Below are 15,332 nucleotides of genomic sequence, written 5' to 3'. Positions count from 1 at the left end.
TGACTGATTTGTAGTTTTTTGAAATTTTGGGATTGTGGTTGCAATTAGTTATTTGTTTTTTTCTTTCTTTTCTTTTTTTTTTGATTTGAATGGAGGGTAAAATCGTCAAAAACAGTAAAAAGGACGTTCAACGCAAAGAAAGGTGGAAATAAGGGCAAAAATGCCAAAAAATGAAAGGTATGGACGTTTTGTACAATAACCTTGAAAGGTAGAGACGTTTTGCGTCAATTACCCGTTTTCTATATATAAAGGTTGAAACCCAACCTTGAGGGCCCCTATCGTCCCGTCACTAAAACTTTTTGAGGGAGGTAAATCGCGAGATGTGCTCCATCATGATAGGGAACAAGAGTTGCCTGTACACTGCGCCTACAAGGAGTCCAATTTCATGTCTCAAAAATTGAACCCCCACACTGCAGTTGTCAGCAAGTTGTGAGATAATCCCACTCCTATCCTTTGCACCACTGAACTATGCTCGGGGGCAGTTTTCTATATATGAATATGCGTGAGTGTGTATAGACTCATAAATGGTCGTAGAGAAGAACCTCCATTGTTGAATGAAAAAGTTTGTTTATAGTTGAAAGTTAGGAAGGTGTGGGGTCCAAAAAAAGTCTACAGAAGTTTGGCACCTAAATGTTGACTTTTCGTGGACTGAATTCTAATTCATTTTCATTGATTCTTTGTTGACCGCAATTTGATCGACTGATTAAAATACGATAGTTAATTTTGTTTATTTACCTTTCTTCTAGCTTGTTTTGTCAAAATTGCACCACTCTTTGTGATAAGAAATAAATTGCTTATTTAAAAATTAAGCACCAAAGAAGTATGTAGCGCACTTCCTCGGACTAGAGGAAAAGGGAGTGCTCTATTTTCCCCAAACCCCAAGAGGATATTTCAGCTCCATTCAGCCTGTCAAATCAAATGATCAGGTCAAATAATACGGCAATTTCCAATGTAAGTTTTGTTTCACTCACATTTTCTATGTTTACAGTACCAAATTATATTGACAAAAAAAATGTATTTTTGTCAATTGTGAAGTTTGTGTTAGTGTGTAATAGCAAATATCATTAATTTTAAATACGTAACCATGAACCATCAAGACTCAATTAAGCCCCCATTTGGCCCCTATTATTTTTTATTATAATGGGAGGAATAGTATTTTTTTTAAAAATAAATTGTTGTAAAAGAATGAAAACTTTTCGATTTACATGCAATATTATTTTATTGAAGATTGTGTAGTTGAAAATAGGAGTGAAAAATTTAATTTAATTTGATGAGATTTAATGAATGTCAAATGGAGGCTAATTTGCTTTCTGTAAGTACTTGTACAGTTCAATCGCTAAGCAATCTCACCATTCATGGTTGATTATAATTTTAAAGTCAAAAAAAACCCCCAAAAAAAAAAAAAAAAAAAAAAAAAAAAAAAAATTCCCATTTGACAACCATTAGTTGAAGAAATGGAAACCATTACTATGGTACTAAAGTAGCCAACAAAACAGTTATCATAATAGGCATAGGTAATCAATGTGACTTTGAATTACTCCTGCTGTCAGGTCCCATATCACTAATGAGAAATCAATGTCTAAGTACTTGGTTGCAAGTGAAAGAAACTTTTAGAAGACGATACAATACTCGTTGTTTAAATTGGTAAGAGAAGTACGTGCAAAATTCATCATAAATAGATTAAAAATTGCATTCTTGTAACATATAATGTAGTGTTTATGAGGTTTAGCTCAGACATTGCATGGCACGAACCATGCCATAGGCCAACCGAATTGGAACTTGCAGTCTCGAAGAATTTTACATAAGTTGGGCAACAAGGGTCATCTCAAAATTGGGCCATGCCAACTCAGTATGACCCAAATTACATCAATAAGAGAACAGAGCCCAAGAGGCAGTAATACGCTACAGTAGGATAAATAAGTCCTTGACAAATAGCAAACTGATATCATTTGTTCGTAAACTATAAATCAATTCTAGTAAATCAAATCGTTTTTAAATTAAAAGATATTTTGTTTTACAATGCAACATGCCAAATAAAGTGTCACTAAGCACCAGCTAAATGGAAATCATGGTAGATAAAAAAGTTGCAAATTAAATTCACTTTAAAAACTAGGTGTGTCAAAATTTGGCATTAAGAATTTACTGTTACATTCACTTACATGCTAGAAACTAACATTTAGTCTGAATCTGGATCCCCATCAATGATATCAGGAATTGAATCCAATGATAATTCATTATCAGATTCACCTGTCAATCCTTCGCTTTTCTCGAAATTGGATACTAGTGTAGCAGATATTTTTTCTATTATAGCATTGAATCCACCGTCTTCGGTTCCCGACACATTCTTTTCGGCATTTTCATCACGTCCTGCAGTGATTACAGCATCACTTATCATTGCAGTATCATTAGCAACCGGAGCCATCTTAGTGTCCATTGGATCTAATGCGTCACTATTGGAAACTACCCTACTAGTATGACCACCGGGATAATCTCCAGCTGCTGTATTTGGCACATGTTCTCCCAATTTGTCACCACCAGTACTATTTGTTTCTTGTAATTCAACCATAACATCGTCCCTATCAACTGCAATTCTCTCATTGGCACCAGATGATGACACCCTCAGTTCACTTTTGTTGGGAAGATTCACCAGCGAAAGAGATCTTGCAGCTGCAGAGGGTTCTGCGGTATAATTTGTGTTCCTTTCAGTAACTGGAACTTCTTCCATTTCATCATCACTTCCAAGCCAATTTTTATATAGTTCATCGTCTGATTCATGCTCGGCAATACCTTTCCCAAGTGTCCTGATCTGAAATGTAACATTCTCTGGAACCTTGCGGCTCAGATCTTCATAGTTGTCATTGGCGGTAGAGAAATCTACCAATGAAAGGGCCCGAGGATGTATGAGCACTTCAAGGGCCAGAAGGGCATGTCTACAATATTCAGAAAGGTGTGATCCCGTTTCTTGCATGCCTGCAAATTAAAAAGAAATAACAAGCATATAGTCAATATTTCACAATAATTTTGGGTTGTATAAATTAATGGACATCAAAGATAGTTTCTAGTCATAAAGAGCCGAGTTTCAATCAAATGCAACACGATAATCTGCAACATCTTTATCAAATTCTGCAGGAGCAAAGTTCCAAAAGCTTAATTTGTTAATACTTTGATTACCGCTGAGTCTACATAGAGATTTGAGCTCTGCAATTGTCTAATGCAGTTTTTTTCATTTTTCGAGGAACTAAAAAGAAAAATGTATATAAAAGAACAAAAATTACCTCTACGAAAAAGTTCTAGACCAAGGGATAAATATGGTGGGCAAACACGGCCGGGTGAAAGAAGAGAGGCTAAAAGTGCACGCAAGGAAGCTAGTTGAAAGTCTGCCCAGATTGGAATAGGTTCATCGCAAAGAAAAATACTTCTTTCCTCCTTGGCCCATCCTCCTTTACAGGCATTTGTAGCAACAGTAATAAGAAGATGATCCACATTTGCTCGCCAGCTCTCGGATCTCAATGAACCACCCTATTAATAATGGTTATGTTCTTGTGCATATCAAGATCAAAACAGAAAGAAAAAGAATAAAAATGAAACAACTACTGTTACAAAACATATTTTAGATTAAGAGGAAAAAACCAATTTCCTAAATAGGCAACATCATTAATATATTGTAGGAACAACTGATTCAAAAGCATAGCTATTAAACTCTAAAGACATTAATGCAGTCAAATCAAGATTATAAATGACAAAAAGGAAATAGTGGATCGAAGAATTACAGTTGCAGAACATATTTCAGATTAAGAAAAACTATTTTACCAAGATTTGCACGATCAATTACTATATTGTGGAAACCAGGACTGACTCATAAGTTTGATCGTTAAGATTCAAAAAAAAAAAAAAAAAAAATTATGAAGCTATGCTCCGATGTCAGATGAAAGCAAGAACCATATATAGAAAGATATTCAAAATTTTGTTATTAAAGGTAATTCACCAGTCAAAAGATAATGTACAGCGATCAGAAAATGATTCCAAAGTTGACATCTCAAATTAGTGACAATCAATAAAAAAAGCACATGGAATTTCTTGCTATCAAAATAGAGTGTAACTTGGGACGAAAAACAAGAGAAGCTTCCAACCTATCCTAAAGATGGTGGGGACAGATTATTCATGGTGATTAGTTAGATAAGACATAACCGGTAACGCAAAATGAATGAACAACAAACCCTTAGCCTGCTACTGATAGAACACAGGGATCAGCTGAGCAAGTTGGAGCTTTAAGGTTCAAACAGCAACTAAAAGCTTATCCAGTTTTCCAAATAAATTGCAACAATGATATCGATTTATGCAAAAGTTGATGGAAATGTGAATCAAAAAAATGTTTCCGATCTCACTACCCAATAGATGCAACGATGATTACAACAGATATTACAACGGAAACTTACCACAGTTAGAAGAGCTTCTAATGCCTCCAACGCAGCCACCTTCACAGATAATTCGGCTGGATTTTGGGGCATGGCCACTTCCAAATTATCTCTATCGAGTTGTTCCTGAAGGGATTCTGTCATACTTGCCTGCTTCCTTTTTCTCCGGCGAGAGTGTGTCAATGTCTCCCTAGAGGCATTAGCATGCGCACCAAAACTCGTGCCTTTCCTCTCATCGCCAAAAGATTCCAAATCAATAAATGCATTGGTAACAACAACCTGGCTCAGATGTATCGCAACCCCTGTTCAAAGAAACCAATAGTGAGAAAATGAACCTGCTTATTATATTTTTACAAATTCGGTTAGAATCCCCAAAAATTAAAGCAATCCCAGCTCGTAGTAACTGGTACCCATCAGCGTGCAAGAAACATAGCAGAAACCCTCACATTCTTGAAGCTTTTATTGTCAAAGGAAGGATAATGAGAGACCAAAGACAGCTTCAAACATCTTCAGGGAAACAAGCTATAAGAAACACTATAAAGCTCATATGCCCTTCAAAGCACTAATTGGTAATAGATATCTGCTGAACCTATAATTATCACATTATTCCAGCCTCTGTTGAAATTTGGAGATCTAGAGGACTTCTTCCTTTTCATTTTTCATTTTACGGGTTAATATTTAACATCAGTTCAACTAGCCAAGGTCATCTTAATTACAGACAGAGAATTATATATACCATCTACATATATGTGGACATACCTGTGAATGCAAATAGACATAAAAAAAAAAAAAATAGCGTGCACTATAATATGAGATAGAATATTGAACATATTTGAGATTTTACACTACAATATCAAGTTTAAAAGAACATAACCAAAGGTGAAAATTAGGCTCCAACACATTTTCCCCATATCTACATTAGTGTACACACACAGGTATTGCGCTATGCACATTATTTGAAGTACATATCAATTGTTTCAGTAACCTTAAAAAAAAAAAAAAGGCACGTGAATATGGACTAGACTGGGTAGACTATGCACAAAGAGAGCAGACATCAATGTCAACTGAGAAATGTAAGCAAATAACGTATAAAGATTTTTGGAATGGTTAGCTCCATACCGACGCCCATAGACGACAGAAGAACTTTTAGAATGGCGTAAGCTTTTTCTCTTAGCATGGGTAATCTGCATCTCCCAAAATATTTAGCCAGTAGTTGAATGATATCAGCACAGTGCGGTGACAGTTGACTGCAACAAAAATAAAACACTGACCTAATCGAACAACAATTCCATTTGAAGATATGGAGATCAAATTCTAAGTAGCAAGGAAATTTAAACTAAAATAAACAAGTGTACATTAAAAGGAAGTTGATTAGTGTAATTGGCAACTAATGGCATTTAGTCAAGGCGATTTCTTTTACAGATGCCATTTTCATGGTCAATGTATAAAGGTCTTTATTTCACTTTTTTTTTATAATTAAAAACGCCTTGTTAACTGAGAAAATGTCCATTTTACCCCCTCATAAGAAGGGTCTTCTCTTTGGTGCTTGTAAATAAGGTGGGCAAGAAGTTCCAGAAGAATAGCAGGCCAGATCTACCCCTGGAGGAAAAGGAAACAGTGTACTCCCTTGTCATTCCAAGGTTTCAACTTTCTCAGTCTGCCTCAATAGGGGTGGTCCAGTGGATGGAGTTTCAGAAACCTCAGGATCAACTAGGAGATGCTGCCAACAAGCATATATTGCTATCCGCTGCTTAACAGCCTGTTATTTATTAATTAAAGATATTATCTACAGCTACAAGTATAAAATTTACATTTTTCCAATTCAATAGCTTCGCTCACTTGCATTATCATAATTTCTTTTCTTTTCAGTTTTGTTAGTGTTCTAGTGCTTATATGATAGGAATTCCGTATTTAATAATTCCTTCCTCTTTTAAGTGACTCCATTCTTACGTTCATTTTTTCTGTAATTGAAACGTTGGTATTCACATATTTTCATGTTTAACTTATTATCACTAAGAGACTTGGACCCTTAGTTCAAAGTTTGATGGGATTCAGATCCACACTCTCAACGTAAAGTTCATCTTTTTGGCTGCATAACCATATAATGTTTTATTATGGGAGCGTTTGTTTCCCATTTTTGTAAAAATGAGAATGAAAAATATAGTCGTTATGGGTCCCACACAAAAGATAGAAATTCAAATTTGATGGATTGATGTGATGGATAACGATCATATTTTTTATTTTAATGGTGATAAAATGGGAAACAAACAGGGGCTATATGAATGATTCTTCCATACTTGTTCTTTTACACAGAAAAATATCATTTATTATAGCCTTGTTTGAGCCCCATTCTTTGGAAAAAATGAATTTTTCTACAGCATTTTGACATCATTTCAACCGCACATGCAATAAAATAATATTACACGCAAATCCAAAATTTTTCCTTATTTTTTAACCACACATTTTCCATCAATACATTATTGAAAAATTCATTTTTCCCTTCAAAATGGGGCTCAAACAAGGGCTATGTTTGATTGAAATCTATACTTACAATTTATTCCAAATTCATTATTTGCCAGAGTAATATATTGATTCTCAATTAGAATCCTGATTCGACAACAATAAGAGAACATGAAAGCAAAAAAATTATTCACCTGCGCAACCCCTTAATAATTGCAGAGAGCATTTCCAAACTATGTAATTGCAGAATTGGAAGTTCTGAGCAAATTAATTCTTGTTTCATGGCGGTCATGGAAGGATACGAGGCTTGCGACAAGGAGCCATCAACCATCAGCACCCTCCCAACAAGGGACACTAATGCACGAACAGGCACAGGAACCTATACATGAACTATATTTAGTTCCTATCAACAGTAAAGTGGCTCTGTATATATGTCACCCATATAAGGTGATAATAAATACAGACATGAGACATTACCTGAACTGGGTAAGAATCAGTTAGCATTGTGCAACAACAGTACATAAGAGTAGAGATTCTGGATACCAACAGCAGCTCAGCCCTCCTCATAGCAAAATCTGAGGTTTCTTGCGATAGTTCTTGGCCACCAAGGGGCTGAGGGGCTTCTTTCCCTGGGGGAAGCAATATTCTCATTGTCTCATTACTTCTAGCCTCTGCAAAGTGCAACACAACAGGTAACTTATAGTTCCCAGCAAATCAGCAATGAAGTTGCAAAATATCCAGCTATCACCTTCTTCTAGACCTTGGAAAGCATCATTCAACTGATTGTTTATTGATAGCAAAATCTTCTGCATCAGCGAAGACCAGCTATCCTCATCTCCCTTTGATTTTGGAAGCAAACACAAGGCATTACCAAGCTTCTGAAAATTTAAATCAAATTAATCTCCCTTGTCATCTGGTTTGGCTACTAAATGCCAACATATTACCAAGTCAACACATATGAAAATACTCTTACCTTTAGAACACTAGCACTGCATTTTCCTGACATGATCTTTAAAAGAATAGCAGCTTCAATCTGCCAATAGTTAATACATTCTGATTTTAATCTCTAAAAATAGTTCAATTTTATCTCGGAGGCATTTTGTGGTTTTTAAAATTGAACATTTCACAAAGCTCAGAAGGGAGAACTTACGTTGCCATGATTCCGATGAACAGAATGCGGAAAGCAATTCATGATGGTGCATAATAGACAAAGAGCTTCTTGCTGTGCATTTAATCAGCAAGTAAACAAGTAAAAATTTGGGGACCAGAAATTTAACTGAAAGTGATCATTAATCTTCTCATTATAGATGGATGCTAATGGAATCTAACACTGGCACAAACAATTCATAGAAAAGTATGGTACATATATAACCCAGAAATCAAAGGGTTGTAGAAGACAACCACAGAATAGTTATAATCTAGCCTCCCAGTTTTATGTCATAAGCTGATTTTACTATTTCTCTATCATTTCTTTCAATTTGTCAGTGTTACAGTGGAGGTGCATGGGATGGGGGTAACCAAATAAAGCCTTTGCATAATGTGCCCAGATCTTCTTGAGATTGACCTCTACAATGTTGATTTGTTACTCAGATTACATTGATCACCAACAGGCTGACAACATATTTTGGATATTTCTTTTCCATATGCAAGCACAGTTATCGTACACCAACATTTATAAAATAAACATTTAAAATAGTCTATTGACACTACAACTTTTTGTACAGTTGAATCTTTATATTTAGGTAGATAGGGAGATAGATGTAGAAAGCAACTAAAACGACTAATCAACATGCCAAACAAATTAATTTATTGTACCAACCGAAAAACCATCAGAGCTATCCTCATCCAACAGCTTCAAAACTGGCTGAATAAGTTTCGTAGCCTGTGAAGTTCCATCCTTTTTTGTATTTGGAAAGCCACTCAGCCTAGTTCAGATTGAAGAAGACCAAAACTCTTTAGAGGTTTGAAAACACGAAATGAGGATGCATTTAACGGCTAGCAGAGTGCTAATCTCTTGGTACAATATGGAAAAGTAATATTATGAAGAAATGTGTAGAGGGTTGAAAATAAGCCAGTCCTATCAAATACCAAGTTGAATCCAGGCTAAACTGCTATGCCTAAAAATAAATGTCGAGCTACTTAATCGAAAGATTGAAGAAATTGATTATGTACCCATTTAACCTTCATTGCTTCCTGAAATAGTATAGAACATAGCAGGGTGACAGTTATTAGACCAAAGGCTGGATAAAAGTTATCAAGCTACAAGACTAGGAGTCTTTCAGGGTTCTGTTGCTTTCTATTCGCACCAAGGGAAATTTGTCTTTCTGAAAACTCAAGTATTTTAGCATACTCTACCTAATGTTTCTAACTATTTAGCTTCCTCAATTATTTGATTTCCAATAATTCTTCAATACTCAGAAAAATCAGTTGCATAAACTTCCATGCAATACATCGAAATAGCAATTTAAAGAAGATTACTTTTGAGTACCACATTTTTGCAGTACCTAACAGACAGTGTTATTCTACACTTTCTGAAAGCTGAAACAGAATATATACCAGGTGACATTACATAGACAGCAGTTTTTCCAGCTCTATGTTCATGAATGTGAAATTTCAAGTATTTGCCAGCAGCAGAAGGAATCATAGTCAGACACGGTTCCAATAACATTGTTGTTCACTTATCTACACAACAATGCATTTGACGCATTTCACAGAGCAGTGGCTCATAGGTCCATATTTTCATTGCTACTACCAAATAATTAAAAGATAACATGATAACTCAACTGTATATTTTCTGTTGGAACCAAATACACAAACCTTATGAGAAGATCTGATATGGAGGCACAGGAAGCCGCCTTCACAAAATGAGAATCAGCTGGAGTCTATGAAGAAGCAAAGAGAGCAGAAACAGCATAAGAATTTCAAACCGGCAACAAAATCAGTTCAATTTCATGATTGACACAGTAATCTTACAATTCCTAAACATAATATATCACTTAGACATCCTCCAACCAGAGTCTTAGTACCAAGAGACATCGATGTCATAAAGAATATGCACTTCATACAATTGCATAGAATTTAGTGAAGCAAGGCACCAAATATATAATCCATAAACTATCAGAAGAGGATCACTAGGCAAAATTACAACATACTCAAGGGATAAAACAAATTATGGGACATTAATACATCTCCCTGAGTTTCAAAAACTATATGTAGATACAACAAAGATGTTCGGAGTACCTGAATGAGTGAAAGTAGCTTACTAAACCAATCAGAGTATGAAGCTAAGAAGCGCTCTGGACTGCATTCCTGACACGTCAGCCCAAGTAAACATATTCCAGCCCAACACTTACCTGGCTAAAACACATTTGTAAATAATTAAACACATTAGTGTACGTTCCATTTTTCTCTAAGAGTAATTAAATATGCCTGCTGCAATAAATTTTCATTCCCAATTACAGTTTGTGCATCCATGCACAGTGCATGAACCTTAGCATTCACGCACACAAGGGATGTAGTTAAAGAGATAACCACAAGTCTTACTTATTCAAAATCTTAGGGGCGCAAGTATGCATGTAGATTAAAATCCAGCATGTAGTAGAATCTATAAAGCCAGTTCGAGGATTGGTACCACTCTCCCGTCCGTTCCCACTCAAAGAAAAAAAAAAGCAAGTTCAATTCTCTCTGAAAACAGATGCAATTCCATGTATTTAACAGCAGTTGTAGTTCTTATCAAAGCCAAAAAGTTTTTTCTCATTCTCTGTGTGTGTAATCATGTATTCATAACTCGTGTACGGAAATATCTAATTCTCATTCTCTGTGTGTGTAATCATGTATACAGATTACCAAAAATTCACAACATACTTAACCAAAAGAAAAATCAAAGTCATTCCCATCAATTTAAAACCTATCTTACGTAAATACATACAAACGAATTTCTTGTACAAATTTGGATTATGTTCTGTAAAAATGCAGTTCTGAAGATGGTTTACCATGTTACTAGAGGCAATAGTGAACACGCGGTTGACCCATGAATCCACGGCAGATTTCCATTCATCAATCAAATTTTTGTTGGTGGATTTTGGGGTCCATTCTGAGAGTAATTTATGAGTTTTGATTGAAGAAACAACAAACAAGAGCTCCAAAGAGTTACGAAATTGGTGCCTTTCATCTGGTACATACTCCCTCAGCAGCAACCGCAGCAATTTGGGCTTCAAGATGTCGTCCATCTTGTTTATGCCAAACCTAGTTTCGCTCATTAAATAGCAAGGGCAAAATGTAATATTTTGAAATAAAAATGAAAATATCTTTATCAATAGGTAATTTTGAACTATTTTATACTACTTCCTTTTTAATAAGTTCTTTAATCATAAGTTAATCATCTCCCATTCAACATTATTTATTGCTTGATTTATTCAATTTTAGTATCCATGTGAATTCCGCAGCTGGATTGGACCAAACTGGTATCAAGTGGAAAGTTTACACATAAAACTATGGAAAAAAATCATAATTAAAAAGTTAAGTACAATCAATTTCAAAACTAAGAGGAAAGGTTTAAAATTTCAAAAATCAAAAATTTATTAAAATTTATTTATGATTTAGTTAATTAATTAATTATTTTATTAATTAAATATATTAAGGTCAAAAATCTATACAATTTGGTCATAAATTAACGATTTAATTAGTCATATATTATTTTAACATCACAACTCAAAAATTTTATCGGTCACAATTGGTTCATCGATCACATTAAAAAATTTATAAAACACAATTTATTTATCGATCACAAATATTATAAGTCATAACTTATTATAAAATCACAAATTATCAAATTATTGATCACAAATTAACAATTTTTTAGGTTATACAATATTTCTTAGTTACAATTTATCTTTTTCATTGGTCATATATTAGTTATTGATCACGAATTAACTAATTTAGCACTTGTTTAAGCCCCATTTTTTTAAAAATTCATTTTTAACCACACATTTTTTAATAAAATAATATTACATGCGAAATCAAAACTTTTTCTTAATTTTTAATCACACAATCTCCATGCATTCTTTCCCCAAAATGAGGCTCACACACTCTTAATAGTCACATGACATCCAACACTTCCGACCACTATCTCATTACTATCTACGGTAGCCCCATCACCACTGTCGTCGCCAAAACCACCACACCACCTCCCAACAGCAACACCACCACAAAAACCCCGTCACCACTGCCGCCACCACCGTCTTGTGGAGGTGGTATCTTGCTACGCTGTCTCATGGCGATGGTGCAAGCCTGCGTCGTCGGTAGAGAGGGAGGAGAGAGTGCGATGAGGAAGATGAGAATGAAGAGAAGAAGGGGAAGAATAAAATGAATTACGGTTTGGAATGAAATAGGGTATATTAATTAATTAATATATATATATATATATATATATATATATTAATTAATTAATTAATAAATAAAACAATTGATTTTTGAACAATGAAATATCCAACCTAATTTTAGAATTCTAAATTTTTAAAGTAAGATGTGGTGTAATTTCCACTAAAACTATTGGCAGCATAATTAGGAAATGAACTAGACCAAAATTGACTTATTTTGGTCTGGTCCTTTATTTCAATCCAATTTAATTGTGTGCTAATTTGAGGCAGGGCCGCCCTGACCCAAGGCCTAGGGCTTCAATAGCTTAGGGGCCTTCCAAAAAAAAAACCCCTAAAACGGCCTTTCTGTCTTCCATCTTTTCTTGAAGGTGAATTATTTGGATTCAAAAATCAAAATCTTTACACTTGGAGGCCATATGAATTAGCTGCAGCAATAGCAATGTATGTTTCAGGGGAAGAAATACAGACAATGAACATTGATAGGGCACTATCGGGTTTCATAAGAATAGAGAAGGAAAAATTGTTGAACTGTATTGAATTTATGCGAGATTTGACATCAATTAGTATTACTTCTTCTTCTTCTTCTTCTTCTTCCATTACTATAAATATGATTATTGGCATTGTTCCATCATCAGTGCCCCAAAATCAAAATGGGATGTTGGAGGCTGCTAGCTTGAGCTATAAAAGTGATGAGAGAACCCAAATTCTTTAGATGCCAAGAGGAGAAGATTGGACTAAACGTGAGTCCCAATTCTAGTTAAATGGGAGGTTTTTGTACGAGGTTTCAAAACTGCCAACAATTAGAGTGGTTAAAGGAAAACTTGTCAATTAACCTATCAATATATATAGATTGGGTGGTTAAAGTTAACTTTCAAGTATCCATAGAAAATTGTCTCAAATGAAAAATAGACAACTGCAAAGGCTTAGTCTTAGGCTAGAAGAGAAAAAAACATGCATTCAAGCTCTTGGTACTTGTTTATTTAATTAATTCTTAGGGATGGTATTTTCTTGAAGGTGAATTATTTGGATTCAAAAATCAAAATCTTTACTCTTGGAGGCCATCTGAATTAGCTACAGCAATAGCAATGTATGTTTCAGGGGGAAAATTACAGACAATGAACATTAATAGGACACCATCGGGTTTCATAAGAATAGAGAAGGGAATATTGTTGAACTGTATTGAAATTAGACAAGATTTGACATCAATTAGTAGTACTTCTTCTTCTTTCATTACTGTAAATAGGGCTATTGGCATTCTTCCATCATCAGTGCCCCAAAATCCAAATGGGATGTTGGAGGCTGTTAGCGTGAGCTATAAAAGTGATGAGAGAAACCTAAATTCCTCAGATGCCAAGAGGAGAAGATTGGACTAAGTGTGAATCCCAATTCTAGTGAAATGGAAGGCTTTGGTACGAGGTTTCAAAAGTACCGACAATTACAGTGGTTAAAGGAGAACTTTTCAATTAACATATTAATATATATAGAATGGGTGGCTAAAGATAACTTTCAAGTATCCATAGAAAATTGTCTCAAATGAAAAATAGACAACTGCAAAGACTTAGTCTTAGGCTAGAAGAGAAAAAAACATGCATTCAAGCTCTTGGTATTTGTTTATTTCATTAATTCTTAGGGATGGTATTTTCTTGAAGGTGAATTATTTGGATTCAAAAATATAAACATTTACTCTTGGAGGCTGTCTGAATTAGCTGCAGTAATAGCAATGTATGTTTCAGGGAAAGAAATTAAAACAATGAACATTGATAGGATACTATCGGGTTTCATAAGAATAGAGAATGGAAGATTGTTGAACTGTATCGAACTTATTCAAGATTTGACATCAATTAATAGTACTTCTTGTTCTTCTATTACTGTAAATATGTCTATTGACATTGTTACATTATCAGTGCCCCAAAATCCAAATGGGATGTTTGAGGCTGTTAGCTTGAGCTATAAAAGTGATGAGAGAAACCCAAATTCTTCAGATGCCAAAAGGAGAAGATTGGACTAAATGTGAATCCTAGTTCTAGTGAAATGGAAGGCTTTGGTACAAGGTTTCAAAAGTGCCAACAATTAGAGTGGTTAAAGGAGAACTTGTCAATTAACATATCGATATATATAGATTGAGTGGCCAAAGATAACTTTCAAGTATCCATAGAAAATTGTCTCAGATGAAAAATAGACAACTGCAAAGGCTTAGTCTTAGGCTAGAAGAAAAAAAACTTGCACTCAAGTTCTTGGTATTTGTTTATTTAATTAATTCTTAGGGATGGCATGTCTTGCATCCTTTCATTAAACCAAAAAACTAGTGCCAAATAAAAAAGGTCGTATTCTCTTCGAAAAAAATTCTATTCAAGTTCTATTTTTTTAGATTGTACAACTATTCATTTAAATATAAGTATGTGATTTACTTAAATATTGTTAGGCTCGCCAAAAAAAAAATTTGAATTTAAGGTATGGGAAAATTCATCGTCTACGACCTCAAAATTCTTAGGGCTGACCATGAATTGAAAATGAACCTTTGATGTGCTAATTTAACACCACTTCCAATATATTGATCTCTTGATTGTTCATTCCCATCGGGCCTATGTCAATAATTAATCCACTATGCCACAATTAAGTGATTTATTGTACTACTGAAAAAGTAAGAAACGAAAAAAATTAAGACTTAATAATTATACATCCATATTTTGATTAAAGACTCCTTCATTCCGTAGTTCTATATTTTCACTTGATAAATAAATACGAAAGAATGCAGTCTTTCACCTTTTCTGAGCACACTGAAAAAAATCACATTCAGGACTGTAGCATTTCATTTGAGCATCTACCTCACCATAACATAGGTACTTAGCAACCACACATCACCTAGAAACATATTGCACAATAATTTCATAGTGAAATTGGAATATTTTATTTCCTTTTTGATTTGTTGTTGAAAAAAATCAAAATGCTTCAAACAATGAATAATAATAACGGAAAAAGAAAGTACTTTTTGCAAAAAGAGAAAAGGAAAAAAAATCATTCAACAGAAGAATTATAATACATGAACTTGCATATTTTTACCTAATCGATTGTAAACATA

At 34.4% G+C, this 15,332-nt stretch overlaps 1 protein-coding gene across 1 annotated transcript; it reads right to left on the bottom strand.

Moving 5' to 3' along the window:
* Positions 1 to 1,969: 1,969 nt before the first annotated feature.
* LOC111405370 (proline-, glutamic acid- and leucine-rich protein 1) lies at positions 1,970 to 11,155 on the bottom strand. Its single transcript, XM_023034201.1, has 13 exons — positions 10,868 to 11,155; positions 10,116 to 10,232; positions 9,693 to 9,757; positions 8,695 to 8,800; positions 8,026 to 8,097; positions 7,849 to 7,908; positions 7,624 to 7,753; positions 7,353 to 7,546; positions 7,070 to 7,254; positions 5,535 to 5,662; positions 4,437 to 4,717; positions 3,276 to 3,519; positions 1,970 to 2,970 (listed from the first exon to the last, which is right to left on the bottom strand). Exons 1-13 carry the CDS (start codon positions 11,132 to 11,134, stop codon positions 2,177 to 2,179), a joined length of 2,643 nt encoding a protein of 880 aa, XP_022889969.1. The 5' UTR covers positions 11,135 to 11,155; the 3' UTR covers positions 1,970 to 2,176.
* Positions 11,156 to 15,332: the final 4,177 nt, after the last annotated feature.

This window comes from Olea europaea, chromosome 12, assembly GCF_002742605.1.
Source record: "Olea europaea var. sylvestris chromosome 12, O_europaea_v1, whole genome shotgun sequence".
Lineage (NCBI taxonomy): Eukaryota > Viridiplantae > Streptophyta > Magnoliopsida > Lamiales > Oleaceae > Olea > Olea europaea.
This window is presented reverse-complemented; position numbering and strand designations above follow the sequence as displayed.